This window comes from Schistocerca piceifrons, chromosome 2 (assembly GCF_021461385.2).
Source record: "Schistocerca piceifrons isolate TAMUIC-IGC-003096 chromosome 2, iqSchPice1.1, whole genome shotgun sequence".
Lineage (NCBI taxonomy): Eukaryota > Metazoa > Arthropoda > Insecta > Orthoptera > Acrididae > Schistocerca > Schistocerca piceifrons.
In genome coordinates this window covers 796,021,601-796,036,506 of record NC_060139.1, presented here as the reverse complement: position 1 = coordinate 796,036,506, position 14,906 = coordinate 796,021,601, and the positions used below count along the sequence as shown (strand labels likewise).

Here is a 14,906-nt window from a genome sequence, read left to right as displayed (position 1 = left end):
GTGGAGCAAAAAAGGAACAAAAAAGGAGAGGAGCAGTGAAAGGCACGCAGGTGCGTTGGTAGAGGGCTGCAAATAAACAGGGCAGGAGCTGAGAGGACAGGGGTGGTGGAAACTGTTGGATAGAGGGTGTGGACATGGTATGTCACTATAGGTTGAGACTAGGATAATTATGGGAGTGAGTGGAGAATGTGTTGTAAGTATAACTCCAATCTACACAGTCCAGAGAAGCTGGTGGTGTAGGGAAGGATCCAGATGGCTCGGGTAGTGAAGCAGCCATTGAAATCAAGTGCGTTATGTTCAGCTGTATGTTGTGCCATTGGGTGGTCTACATTGCTCTTGGCCACAGTTTCACAGTGGCCATTCATCCTAGTGGGCAGCTGGTTGTTAGTCACACCAACATAAAAAGCTGCACAGATTGCAGCAGAGCTGGTAAATAACGTGGCTGCTTTCACAGGTGGGGTGTCCCCGAATGGGATAGTATAAACCTGTGACAGGACTGGAAAAAGAAGTGTGGGGTGGGTGGATTGGGCAGGTTTTGCACCTGGGTCTTCCTCAGGTATATGATCCTTGTGGTAAGGGATTGGGATTGGGAGTTGCATAGGGATGGATTAGGATGTTGTGGAGGTTGGGTGGGCGATGGAACACCACTTTAGGAGGGATGGGAAGTACCTTGGGTAGGATGTGCCACAAGGTGGTCTACTTTGCTGTTGCTCACAGTTTGATGGTCGCCGTTCATTCTGCCCGAGATGCTTCCCACCACTCCTAAAGCGGTGTTCTGTCGCCCACCCAACCACCACAAATCCTAGTCCATCATTATGCCACTCCCAATCCCAACCCCTTGCCACAAGGATCATATCTCTGTGGAAGACCCAGGTGCAAAACCTGCGCAATCCATTTACACAGCACTTCCTTTTCTAGTCCTATCATAGGTTTATCCTACCCCATGAGAGGCCGGGCCACCTGTGAAAGCAACCATGTCCTTTACCAGCTCTGCTGAGACATTGCACAGCTTTTTATATTGGTGTGACTTGCAACCAGCTGTCTACAGGATGAAAGGCTACCATCAAACTGTGGCCAACAGCAAAGTAGACCACTTGTGGCACAACATGCAGCTGAACACAACACACTATCCGAGCCATCTGGATCCTTCCCTCCACCACCAGCTTCTATGAGTTGTGCAGATGGGAGTTATCCTTACAAGACATTCTCTGCTCCCATAATTATCCCGGCCTCAACCTATGGTAATATACTATGTCCACACCTTCCACCCAACAGTTTCCACCCCTCTGTCCTTTCATCTCCTCCCCAATCTCATCTCTCGCCCAGTTTATTTGCAGCCCTCTGCCAATGCATCTGCAAGCCTTTCCCTGCTTCTCTCTTTTTTGTTCCTTTTTTTCCCCACCTCCATGCCCCACAACCTCCCATTGGCAATCTAGTCCCTGCACACTCCACCACACAGTGTTCATCTCTCTCCCATCTGTACACTATTATCTCTCCTCTTTCCCTCCCCCACCCTCTCCAGATTGCTGTTTGCATCACACGAGATGTTGCATTCTGGCCTGAGATGCTGAAGTTGGCAGTCATATGTGCATGAGGTGTGCTTGTTTGTGTGAGTTTTCTGAATGGTGTGTGTGTGTGTGTGTGTGTGTGTGTGTGTGTGTGTGTGTGTGTGTGTGTTTTACTGACAAAGGCTGTTGCCAAAAGCTACTGTGAGTGTCTTTTAATTGTGCCTGTCTGCAACACAACATGGCTTCTTTACAGTAAGTAGCAATCTGTCTTTTCCTATATTGTTAATATTCGTACTTGGGAGTTTCCATTGTTTAACATCATTTTTCTTAATATAACACAAAGAACCAAACACTTAGCTCAAGTCACTAATGCCACTGATCTAATGGCCCTCAACAGTCAGTCAGTTTGAATCGTGGTGGATCAATATATAGTTAGCAAGGGGATGAAGAGATGACAAGGTGGTGGTGCATGTAGTCCCTTATGATTAGACTTTGTGTCAATGCCTCTGATTAAATTACATGGCTCTCCACTTTGTCTCAAAATATTGATGAACCAACAGGCGCAAATTGTGCTCATATTCTCTGTCTGACAGAACACCATGTCACTTTTGGCATCGAAATGCTCGATATACCAAACTATGTTTTAGCTACCTCATTTTGTAGAAAGCATATGTGCAAAGGTGGGGCAGTTATTTATGTGAAAAACAGCCCGTCCTTTAATACAATAGATGTAGAGAAATGTTGTGTAGAGAAAGACTTCGAGGCATGTGTCACAGAAATAGTAGAAGCTAACAAGAAACTGGTAATCGTAGCAGTATACAGGGCTCCATCTGGTAATTTTAAAGTAGTCATGAAACAATTAGATTCTGTGCTATTGTATCTCACAAGAAAAAATAGGGACATTATAGTGACTGGAGATTTTAATATAGATTTCCTAGAAAGCTCATCTTCTAAGACAGAGTTTGCAAATTTAATGCATACCTACAACCTTGTCTCCACTGTCAGTTTTCCCACAAGAACTACTGCCACTTCCAGCACTCTAATAGACAATATCTTTGTAGATATGAGTAAAACTAATCACATCAAAGTTGAAAAAGTCATAAATGGTCTCTCTGATCATGATGGGCAAATACTCACAATTGACAACTTTAATACAAATCAGGACAAAGCTAGTGCTGATGTTAATGATATACTCAGAGAAGTTACAGCTTGGTTTTCAATTAATTCTCTTTCAGTTAATATTAAAAAAACTAGTTTTATACAGTTCTACACAAAAAATAAAACTCTAGAAAATATAGTAATTGCTCATGACAATCAGGAACTAGAACAGGTGCACTCCACTAAATTCCTGGGGGTTCACATTGACAGTAGGCTCAACTGGGAACAGCATGTGTCCCTTACTCTAAAAAGGCTTTCATCAACAACTTTTGCTCTAAGAATCATTACTCATTTTGGGGACATCAACATTTTAAAATCAGCTTACTTTGGGTACTTTCACTCATTAATGAGTTACGGCATAATATTCTGGGGCAATTCACCAGCCTCAAAAAAAATCTTAACTGCTCAGAAGAGAGCAGTCAGAATCATGTGTGGGGTTCCTCCATGAACCTCATGTAGAAAACTTTTTACACAGTTAGGTATTCTGACCACAACATGTCAGTACATATACTCTCTGATGAATGTAGTTAATAAAGACTATGCTCAGTATGAAACAAATTGTTCATACCATAACTACAATACTAGAGGTAAAGATGATCTACATGTTGAACTAAAAAATTTAACACTTGTACAGAAGGGAGTAAAGTATGCTGCTATAAAGACTTTTAATGCATTGCCTAATTATATTAAATGTACAAGAGAAAATGAAACGCTGTTCAACGGTATGTTAAAAAAATACCTGCTTGACCATCCACTGTACTCGTTAGATGAATTCTTTTCCAGAAGTAATGCCCTCCCTTAATAATAGATGTATTTAGTCTCTTAGTTATTAGATGGACGATACAATATTATGTTAATGTTATAGTGTTAATGTTATAGTTACAATGTTATATTGAGAATTGCTATACTATAGTTAAATGACAGCTTGTAAATGAGAAAAAGTGATACTTACTAATATCTATATCATTGTATTATATTACTATTCTGTATTTGTACAACTGTATTGACATGTTCCACATCCAGGCGAATCACTCGCATGTACGGATCTATGGAATACGCATACCAAATAAAAAAAATAAAACAAATAATAAAAACTGAAGGCATATGACACTGCTGATGCATCCATCGTATTGAGATGTTTGGGTCAACAGTAACCTTGGAACTACTCTAAGGGCATAGGCTGTGTTCCAGTCTTTCCCTACTTTATGTGTTGTTTCATCCACGAATTTTCATTGCTGTTATACATAAATTTACACTAATAATATATTACACAGATTAGTAATTATTTCAATATATGCTTCTCTATTGTAAACAGGGCCATCAATCATGAGCATTAGCTCAACACTGGTTCAACAATAAAATAAATTATTGTATGGGGCAGCCTTGGTCATCATGCAACTGAAAGTCATATTTTTTCAAAATATGTTTGTGGAGCACCAAGCGGAAAAAAAAGACAAACTGTATTAAAGTATACAGTCCACCTTTATTTACAGGTTCCTTCAGAGGTAGCTGGTCGATCCACTTCATAGGAGAAAAGAAATCGCATAAAAATGTATCTACTTCACTTCCTGCTGAGTAACAGCTTTATTACTTTTGTTTGTAACATTGTTTCAAAATATTTTTAAAAAATCAGTTTGTTTAACTTGTGCTGGTTGTACATGGTTGATAATATTTATGATGTTGTTATATACTTACCATCAATTTCACTGCATGCAAATGCATAATGAAACCATTCCTGAAGTGTTCGAAACTGGGGAGGAAACAGTACATTTCGACTGACGCGGCATATTGTTGCCATGCTGAGATGTTGGGCGTGAGGTTGCTCCGTTGTCATGCCTAAACTGAATGTTAGTGTTTGTACAACGTGGACATCCAAACGTTGGTGTTCACTACCTGCAGAGAATAGAAAAATACCAGTACATAGTTAAGTAATAATTGATATCTGCGGCTACATAATACTGTATGTATAATACAGGGTGTTACAAAAAGGTACGGTGAAACTTTCAGGAAACATTCCTCACATGCAAAGAAAGAAAATATGTTATGAGAACATGTGTCCGGAAACGCTTCCTTTCCATGTTAGAGCTCATTTTATTACTTCCTTCACATTAATCATGGAATGGAAACACACAGCAACAGAATGTACCAGCATGACTTCAAACACTTTGTTACCGGAAATGTTCAAAATGTCCTCCATTAGCGAGGATACATGCATCCACCCTCCGTCGCATGGAATCCCTGATGCGCTGATGCAGCCCTGGAGAATGGTGTATTGTATCACAGCCGTCCACAATACGAGCACGAAGAGTCTCTACATTTGGTACCGGGGTTGCGCAGACAAGAGCTTTCAAATGCCCCCATAAATGAAAGTCACGAAGGTTGAGGTCAGGAGAGCGTGGAGGCCACGGAATTGGTCCCCCTCTACCAACCCATCGGTCACCGAATCTGTTGTTGAGAAGCGTACGAACACTTCGACTGAAATGTGCAGGAGCTCCATTGTGCACGAACCACATGTTGTGTTGCACTTGTAAAGGCACATGTTCTAGCAGCACAGGTACAGTATCCCGTATGAAATCATGATAACGTGCTCCATTGAGCGTAGGTGGAAGAACATGGGGCCCAATCAAGACATCACCAACAATGCCTGTCCAAACGTTCACAGAAAATCTGTGTTGATGATGTGATTGCACAATTGCGTGCGGATTCTCGTCAGCCCACACATGTTGATTGTGAAAATTTACAATTTGATCATCAGAATCGAGGAAGTACAGTACATACTGACAAAACTAAAATGAGCTCTAACATGGAAATTAAGCATTTCCGAACACATGTCCACATAACATCTTTCTTCCCCGCCCCCCCCCCCCCCCCCTCTCTCTCTCTCTCTCTCTCTCACACACACACACACACACACACACACACACACACACACACACACACAGAGAGAGAGAGAGAGAGAGAGAGAGAGAGAGAGAGAGAGAGAGAGAGAGAGAGAAAACCATGATTCAATGTGATATTGCACTTGATATTTAGATGCCCAAATCTACACTGCAGGAAAAAAAAAATTGATGCACCCGGAAGGTGATGTCGATTTTGGTTTGATGATGGCATACACCACCTGTGGGACAGTAGAAGTACTGCCAATGGTTTCAATGTTGTCCGACAGCATAGTGGCATAGTTGCCAGAGACCCCTCTTTGTCTACCCATTAATAGGAATGCTCACAGCCAAAAGACATGGTGCGGAGCAAATTGAAGCAAGCAGGCAATCACATCGTGGAGATGCACTTCTGCTTCCTACAGCCAACTGAACCAATTGGAAAGGGGTCAAATTGTGGATGTCCGAGTGGTGGGGTAGTCCTTTTGGGGAACTGCCACACAAGTTGGATGTGCTGCATCAGTTGTGGAACAATGCTGGTCTTGGTGGTCACGTGAACATTCTCACACCCGTAGAAGAGGTGCTGGATATCCATGCAGCACAGATGCCCACCAGGATCGCCGAATTGTGAAGGCAGCAGTGGCAGATCATACAACTGCCACAGCACAGGTAAGAGGGCTTCTGAGCCCAGATGTGTCAACACCAACTGTCGTGAACTGGCAGTTAGCAGTGGGACTACAGGCAAGTACAACTCTAGCCCATCTTCCAATCACGCCATAGCGTCAACATGCACGGCTCGACTGGTGCTGACAGAGAATCACTTGGAAGATGGAAATGTACACCATGGTCTTTAACGATCAAACCAAATTCTGCACACAAGTGATGGTTGGTTGTGCATACGACACAGACCTGGTGAGTGTTGTCTTGTAGATGCATTTGTCCAACAAACACTGGCCCCACTTCAAGCGCCGTGGTTCATGATGCGATAAGCTACAACTTTTGTACGCCTTTTGGTGGGTATAGAGGAGATGCTAATCAACGCTAAGTATGTGCAGAATGTTGCTAGACCCGTTCTTTAGCTATTCTGGCAAGAGGAAGGTGACGTGTTGTTCCAACAGGATAATGCTCGGCCACATACTGCCTGTGAAACTCAATGTGCTCTGCAAGATGTGTAATGACTTCCCTGGCCAGCATGATCTCCAGACCTGACTCCAATCGAGCTTGTGTGAGATATGGTGGGATGAGAAGCAAATCAGGTGACATGTTAACCAACAACTCTTACGGAACTATGTGAATAGGTTGAGCAGGTACAACATAACATATTGGAGGACAGTATTCGCCATCTGTACAATCATCTGGATGACAGAGTCAGTGTCTATGGAGGCTACACTATGTACTAATATGGCCATTGTAGCATGGGTTGATACCTGATACCTCACAAGGGAAACTTCCCAATGCACCCTCCTCAGATTTAGTGGTAAAATCGTTCAAAGCGCAGCCCGTCAAAACTGAACACAAATCAATTACGAAAACAGGAAGAAGAGTTCTGGAACGGTGAAAAAAGAAGCAAAATAGAAACTGAGAATGGTCCAAGCTCAAGATGTGCAACATCGAGCAACATGCAACAATCACGGTTTTGTTGTCGTCGTGTGGTCACGGAGTTACACTGCACAGCATGAGATCCGTGTTCAAATCTCCCTCATGTCCTGTAATTTTTCTTCACAAAATTATGAACTTCCTGTCCAGACATTGATGTATCTGTTCCCTTTTTGTAATCTTGGTGACTGTCATACTATACACTGATTACAGAATACGAGTTGAGAGGTAAGAATATATTACCATCACAAGTACGTGATGAATAGCAAGTGCAGGTGAGATGCTGCGCAGATATCTTACGGAAATGAAAACAACAAATAAATGGGTGTAAATGATGTTACAACAAAGGAATTCAAGAGTTAAAACTTCCAATATGGAACGCCAGAGTCAAAACATGTGGTACTTGTGCAGGACAAATAGGAGTTAAGTATTCTGGAGGCCCCTTCCTTACACCTCACTGTTGTAAACATATGTTACACCACAACACACACACATATTTGAATACAGCAAACAGACATGTCAATGACCAAATGGACAGCTCATAATTTTTGGGGAGAAGAAAAAAAAAAAAAGTTTTGCTACAAACCCCCCCCCCCCCCCCCCCCACTGAAATCTCATCATAATAAATTCTGTGTAGGTATTCCCCCCCCCCCCCCCCCCCCCCCCCCCCCCGTGCGTGCGCAATTATTCTCTCCATCGTGTGTCAAGGAGGCTCAAAAAACTTGTGATTGTTAGTTATGGTTTTGTATTTTATTCTATGTCAAACATTTTCTTTACATTTGCTAATGTGCTTCTGGTATGCATGAATTTCTGTTAGTCAATTGTTTCAGTCCTTCATCAATGAGTCTAAGTTCAGAACATTCTCAGTGAACATGTTGTTAGTCATTCCATGTAAGTGAAATAAAGATGTAACTGCTATTTATTGATTATATCTGTGAATTTTCCACACTTTGCTTTCTTCTTCATCCAAATTCCACTTACGTAACTTGTTCCTAAGATTTTCCTCAGACTTTTCCTTTCTTGTATCTTGATGTTTCTGATTAGAGATTTGCCACCAATCAGCATCATTTCAGATGTGTAAAGCATTTCTGATTTGAAAAAAAAGGAGAGAGAGAGAGAGAGAGAGAGAGAGAGAGAGAGAGAGAGACAGTTATAATGTTGTAGTTCCACCTTTTGCGATAATAGGTATTTTATTACTTTAAGGTAATATAATTTTAAAGTCTTAATTCTTACCATCTGTTGAAGGTACTTCCTGAGCCTCAGTGGCAAAAGAGATGCAGGGTTCTTTGAGGGAGAACAGTGCCCATGACTTTGACTTGAAGTTTATCCCGTGAAAGCAGGCGAGTGAGATGTTGCTGCCATGTAGCTCCATAGTACCACCTAGCACAGTGCCTGATGATGGGAGTGGGAAGCTCAGTGTTGACAAGTGCAGGCCTGCCACCTGAGAAAGGACTCGCTGCCAGTGACGGTGGTGCCTTGCATCCTCCCATGGGACACTTGCTGAAATTTTCGTAGGATTATTAGAACATACTGCATATCTTCAAAACTATAAGCTAGATGCTAGCATTAAGAGGGGAAGCAGAACAAGGAAAAAGGAATGAACATAAGGTTTGATGTCACTCCAGAATGGGGCCATCGGAAATACAGTACAAGCTTAAATTGGAAAAGAAAATTCTTGTAATGGTATTGTGAGACAAGGGATAGGCTTTTAACAAGTACTCGTTTTAAAACATAATTCACTTTTACTGTGTACATAAAAAATGACACGTATACAACACTTCTATGAGCAGATATACAAAACCGGTTACCTGTTTCATGACGAGACTACTATTTGTCTGTAGAGGATTAACTGTAAGTTCCAACTTAGTTCTTGTGAAACATAAGACGAAAGATAAGTGAATGAAGGTAGTATACTTACCTCTACTTGAACATAGGGTCATACTGACAATTACAAAATAAAACTACAGTTGATAATATAACTGAAAACAACGCTACAAATATTAACGAACATGCAAAGAAGATAATACTACCGTCTGTTCTACACTGTTAAGGTATGAATAGTGCAGCATAATGCAAAAAAATGTGCACAGCAACAACACAGCAAAAGGAAATTGCTCAACCACATTTCACAAGGCATTCTGAAACGGCATTCTCAAAAAAATTACAATCTGGTTTGTGAAGTTCTAAAATTGCATATATTGGTATAAATAATTTAGGACTTGGTATTGACTGTTTTTGGAAAAAAAAAAAAAACCTCATTCTTACTTTTCTTGAGAAAGCAAGCTTTTGCAAGTCTGGGCAGCCATCAGTGGCCCTTTTTTGTTGTACAAGGGTCATAATTTCACATGCTAAAATTTAATCTTATGATATTCTGTTAGCTTAATGTGCAACAAACACGCATTAGTAGTTTCATTGTTGAGACTCCTGGTTCCCGCCTGTGAGAGGTAGGCAAGGTCAGACATGTTCAGTATTGCCTACCGCTGCAATGGAGGTAAAATGCGAGGAACAATATGCGGCTTTGAAATTCTGCTTTCGTCTCAACAAATCTTCAGCTGAGGCCTATGCAATGTTACAGGAGGTCTAAGGAGAGTCTGTTCTTCCCTACAGCACAGCTCAAAGGTGGTTTAAAATGTTTAAAGAGGGGAGACGATCGATTTCAAAGGAAGGTGGACCCAGTGCCCCAGTTACTGCTCTTACGGAAGAAAACATTAACACTGCTGCTGTCATTGTGAGAGAGTATTGATGAATTACCTTAAGATCACTTTTTGAAATACTTAACAATTCATTGGGTGCCACCCACATGTTGGTGACAGAAAAATTACATGACACGTGTTTGCGCGCAATGGATTCCAAGACTGCTGATTCCCGAACAAATGGACATTCGCGAGCAGGTCTGCATGCAGTTAAAATTGATGTTAGAGGAAGATCCAGAGTTTCTTCCAAATGTAATCACTGCTGAAGAAACCTGGCTACATCATTTTGATCCTGAGAGTAAACAGCGAAGGTCAGTGTGGAAATCTCCTTCATCATCAACCCCCCAAAAAAGCAAAAGTGATTGCTTCTGCTGGGAAAGTTATGGCCATCTCATTCTTTGATATTCATGGAATGGTTTATCAGCATGTTGTACCTACACACACATCAGTAACTGAACAATATTACAGAAAACATTGCAAGTCCATATCAGGCACAAAAGACCACATTTCCGGGAAGCAGGCTGGATGCTGCATCACGATAATGTGCGGCCACATGTTGTCTATGTCGTTGCTGAATATCTTGCAAAAATCAACGTAAAGTGCATCCCTCACCCTCCCTATAGTCTGGATTTGGCCCCATGTGACTTTTTTCTATTCCCTAACATGAAGAAACGCCTTCTTGGGAGGCGTTATCAATCATCAGAAGCAGTGGTGAAGGCTGCGGAGGCAATGCTGAAGGATATCTCAAAAAATGATTTCCAGCATGTATTTGAAGACTGGCAGAAACGCTGTGACAAGTGCATTGCATTCATGGGAGAATACTTTGAGAAGAACCATCAAAATTAAGAAGATAAGTAATGGTATGTTGTCAAAAAAATTATGATCATTCTTTATTGAACAGTGCTCGTATATAATAAAACCCATTGCTGCTTCGACAAATGAGACAAAATAGGTTTGGTCCAGAAAATGGAAGAATTATTATTTTGCAAAGACAGACAGAATGAAATTGTATATGTTACACTACAATAACAGAATTCCCTGTCTACCATATATAGCAAAAACTAGCGACTTTAAATAGCTCTCTTTGTAAGAAATGAAGCGAAACCACAATGCTACAACTTTGACTACATACTAATACCAGATCTAGTTATTACCTTTAACTCTGTTAATAAGAAAAACTATTCTACTCTTGTCACCATGTATGTATTCTCACATTAAATATTTCTTTTTAAAAAATTTCTTTTTAAAATAAGATGTTTTGTTTAGGTTTTTTTAATAAGATAGTTACTAATAAGATCACTGACTCATGCATAATGTCAGAAGTTACTGTAGAAGCCATAAATATTCCTACTGGAAGCTGTTCATTTTCAGGGGCTGGTACCACTGTAGAGAGCCAATTCATTTGGTAGGCTGCATAAACATGCAGGTGCTTGGAGCAAAAGCGACAGTTACATCATCTCAGCTGACATCAAGAGCTCCTTGTTAGAGAGACACACTGCATACGCACTTTCTGGTGTGTCCAGCCTGGTCACCCTTAAAAATATGATTCCTGCACTTAAAGGAGGAAAGGAATCATAAGATTTTTTTCCTTGGTGTGGGAAACAATACATCAACCAGACCTGTCACATGGTTGTAGACAGATACGACAAATATTACTCCAAGAAACACTACAGCAGCCAGAAAAATCTGATATTGTTGATTGTTGTCTAGATACAGGACATGGTATGAAGTATGAAGGTGCCAAGACTCTTGGGCATCTCAACCAACTCAATTGTTGAAGAGGCAGTCAAAGCAGAACAAGAAATCAACTAATCAACAAGGCCATAGGATAATAGAGCAGTAAAGAAAGAGTACCTGGGATGGTGGATGTAACACAGTGATATTAACACTATGCTGGTCACTGAGGACTAAATTTGCATATTTGATCACTAAAATCTTATTTTTGTCATAAAAGGTTTTTCTTCTTTCTGTGTCCCCTATTCACGTATCTTCTTACTCTCTTTCTTCCTTATTATTTATGTGAACTGACACTAGAAACTCCTCTGGAAGCAGTTTTTGCAACTCTCCGCCATGATAAGGCTTTCATCAATATACAACTTTTAAAGTTGCACATGGATCATAAACTTAACTCTACTGCTGTTGTTTATTCTCGAAAGACTGGTTTGATGCAACTCTTCTGGATAGTCTATCCGTGCAAGTCTTTTCGTATCTGCATAACTACTTCCAACATACATTTATTTGAAGCCCCTTACTTTAGTCAAGCTTTCGTCTCCATCTACAATTTGCACAACCCCCCCCCCCCCCCCCCCCCTTCATTACTAAATTAACTATTTCTTAATGCCTCAAAACTAGTTCTATCAACTGATCCCTTCTTTTGGTCAAGTTACTTAATTTCTCTTCTCTCCAATTTGATTCAGTACCTTTTCAATAGTTATACGATCTACTAATCTATTTATTGGTTTTATTATGTAGCACCACATTTCAAAACTTCTGTTCCCTTCTTGTCTGTACTGTTAATTGCCTATGTTTCACTGTCATATCCATCTACAGTCACAAGTACTTTCACAGAAGATTTCTGAATTCTTAAATTTACGTAGGATGTTAACAGATTCCTCTTTTTCAGAAATTCTATTCTTGCTTCTGCAAGTCTGTATTTTATATCCTCTCTGCTTCGGCTATTATCTATTTTGCTGTTCAAATAGCAAAACTCATCTACTACTTTTAGTGTCTAATTTCCTAATTTAATTCCCCAGTATCGCCAGAATTAATTAATTACACTTGCTTTACTTCCATCGCTGTTCATCTTATAACCTCTTTTCATGAAAACTGCCCAATCTGTTAAACTGCTGTCTCTGGTACAATTACAATATAATCGGCAAACCTTAATGTTTTTTATTTCTTACCCTTACACTTTAACTCCCTTTCCTAATTTATCCTTGGTTTCCTTTGCAGCTTCTTCAAAGAACAGACTGAACCTGGAGGGATAGACTACAAACCTGTCTCACTCCAGTCTCTCTACTGGCTTCCTTTCATGTCCTTTAACTAATAACTGCAGTTTGCTTTCTGTACAGCTTGTACAGTCGGTACCTTTGGGCCTTCATGACCTGTTCAGGCAGAGTTTAGTTTTTACAACTTGTAGACAGTATTTCATTCTCTCTATTTTTATCCTGGCTATCTTCAGAATTTCGAGGAGTGTCAACATTGTCAAAAGCTTTCTCTAAATCTACAAATGCTCCAACTGTAGTTCTGCACATAATTCATGTTACAGTTTTGCAACCATTAAACTGATAATTCAGTATTATTCACACCTTTCAGCATGTGATTTCTTTGGAACTGGGACTATTACACTCTGCTTGAAGTCTGAGGCTATTTCACCTGTCTCGTACATCTGAGACACCAGGAGAGTTGTTTTGACTGGTTGGTTCTTTCAAGGATGTTGTCTACTCCAGGTGCATTCTTTCAACATTGGTCTTTCAGTACTCTCTAAAACTCTCCTTGTAGTATCACAACTCCAATTTCATCTTCTTCTGTTTCCACAATACTATCTTCAAAGTTCTTTCCTCTACATGGAGGAAATTTCCATCTTTCGGTCTTCTTTTCTTTGCTTAGTACTGGCTTGCTGTTTGAGCTCTTGATATTCATACAGCTGTCTTTCTTTTCTCCAAAGGTTTCTTTACTTGTCCTATATGGAGCATCTATGTTATCCAAAGCCATGTATGGTTCTAGCCACTCCTGTTCACCACCACCCCCCCCTTTTCTTAAAAAACAAAAAGCTTGTATTTTCTTTTGTAAATTATTCAGTATCTTGTAAACTAATTTACTGTACTCTGTTCTTTTGCCTAGTTGGCCCTCAGCTGCTATCACAATTTAATTATAATTATTGGTATAGACTGTGGTTTTTAATGTTATTGTAATATTGTTAAAAACACATGATGAGATTTTTCATCCTATACAAAAATGAATTTGACTGATTGAATTTTGCTTCAAGTATTTTGAAATGTATTTTCAATGTTTCTGTGAGACTAGCATACTGTTTCTATGCAAGCTTAAATCTTCATAGAATACAATTAGAGTGTTATGAGTCCACACTGTCTTTGGCATTAACTTCCTGAGCTAAATAACTCACTTTACCTTATGTCTACTCAAATATCGTGTATGCGTGTGTCACATATGCGGTGGGGTACACGAAAGGAGCCTCCAAGAAGATTGCTATGATCTACAATCAGAATGATAAAAGCAATCGGGCGTACCCTGGGCAATGTCAGAATATGATTCAAAATAATCTGATGGCTGATCCTTTCACACCAGAAACATATATACACCCGAACCCTTTTCAGGGCCACAGTTAATGATTATATCTATTAACATAGGAGGCATAACACCAGCCAAAGAAGAACTGCTACGAGAGCTATGCAGTCAGCACTTGTGTCACATACTGTGCATGTAGTAACACTGTTCACGTTTACGTCGCACTTCACTTAGTGTAGACCGGGACTGTGTCCTATGCATTCCCGATGTTAACTGACTGGGCACGGCCCATGCTGCCGGAGTTGTTGTTGTTGTTGTTGTTGTTGTTGTTATGCCGGCAGAGGTCGCGTCTGAATTCTCGCGTGCCCTCTGGTGGACGGGACTCTACTTGCGGCAACTACCGTCCGTGACGCGCCGTGCCGATGTGCGCCTCCCGCGATCTTTCTGGTGGCTACTGCAGTGCATACAAGAGACACAGAAATGTTGACATGCATACACCAAAACTAGACACAATGTGTCTCGCCATCGAAAGACCACATGATAAATATGGAAGTGCTATCTTTGTTCATCCAGATATCCGGATCTTATCCACCGCATTCACGGAGGAAAACAACATTGAAATTCTTACTCTAGAAACAGTTAATTGCACCATTACATCACTTTATAAACCACCTGGTGCTGAATTCACTGTTAACAAACCACCCAATTTTCTACATAAACATGTGCAGATTGTGATTAGCAATTTCAACAGTCCTAGTACTATTTGGGGCTATGATCATGAAGATGAGAATGGGACAGCAGTACAAGTGTGGGCAGAAGCAAGTCAC

The 14,906-nt window shown here is 40.5% G+C and overlaps 1 protein-coding gene across 1 annotated transcript in view; it reads right to left on the bottom strand.

Moving 5' to 3' along the window:
- The window catches only part of LOC124777437 (transmembrane protein KIAA1109 homolog), a 527,366-nt gene that overhangs the window by 28,085 nt on the left and 484,375 nt on the right, over window positions 1-14,906 (bottom strand). Inside the window, exons 83-84 of the mRNA XM_047252842.1 lie at window positions 8,372-8,638; window positions 4,362-4,559 (exon numbers count right to left, since the gene is read on the bottom strand). Coding sequence (XP_047108798.1) covers window positions 4,362-4,559; window positions 8,372-8,638 — 465 coding nt within the window. The remainder of the gene's footprint in view (window positions 1-4,361; window positions 4,560-8,371; window positions 8,639-14,906) is intronic.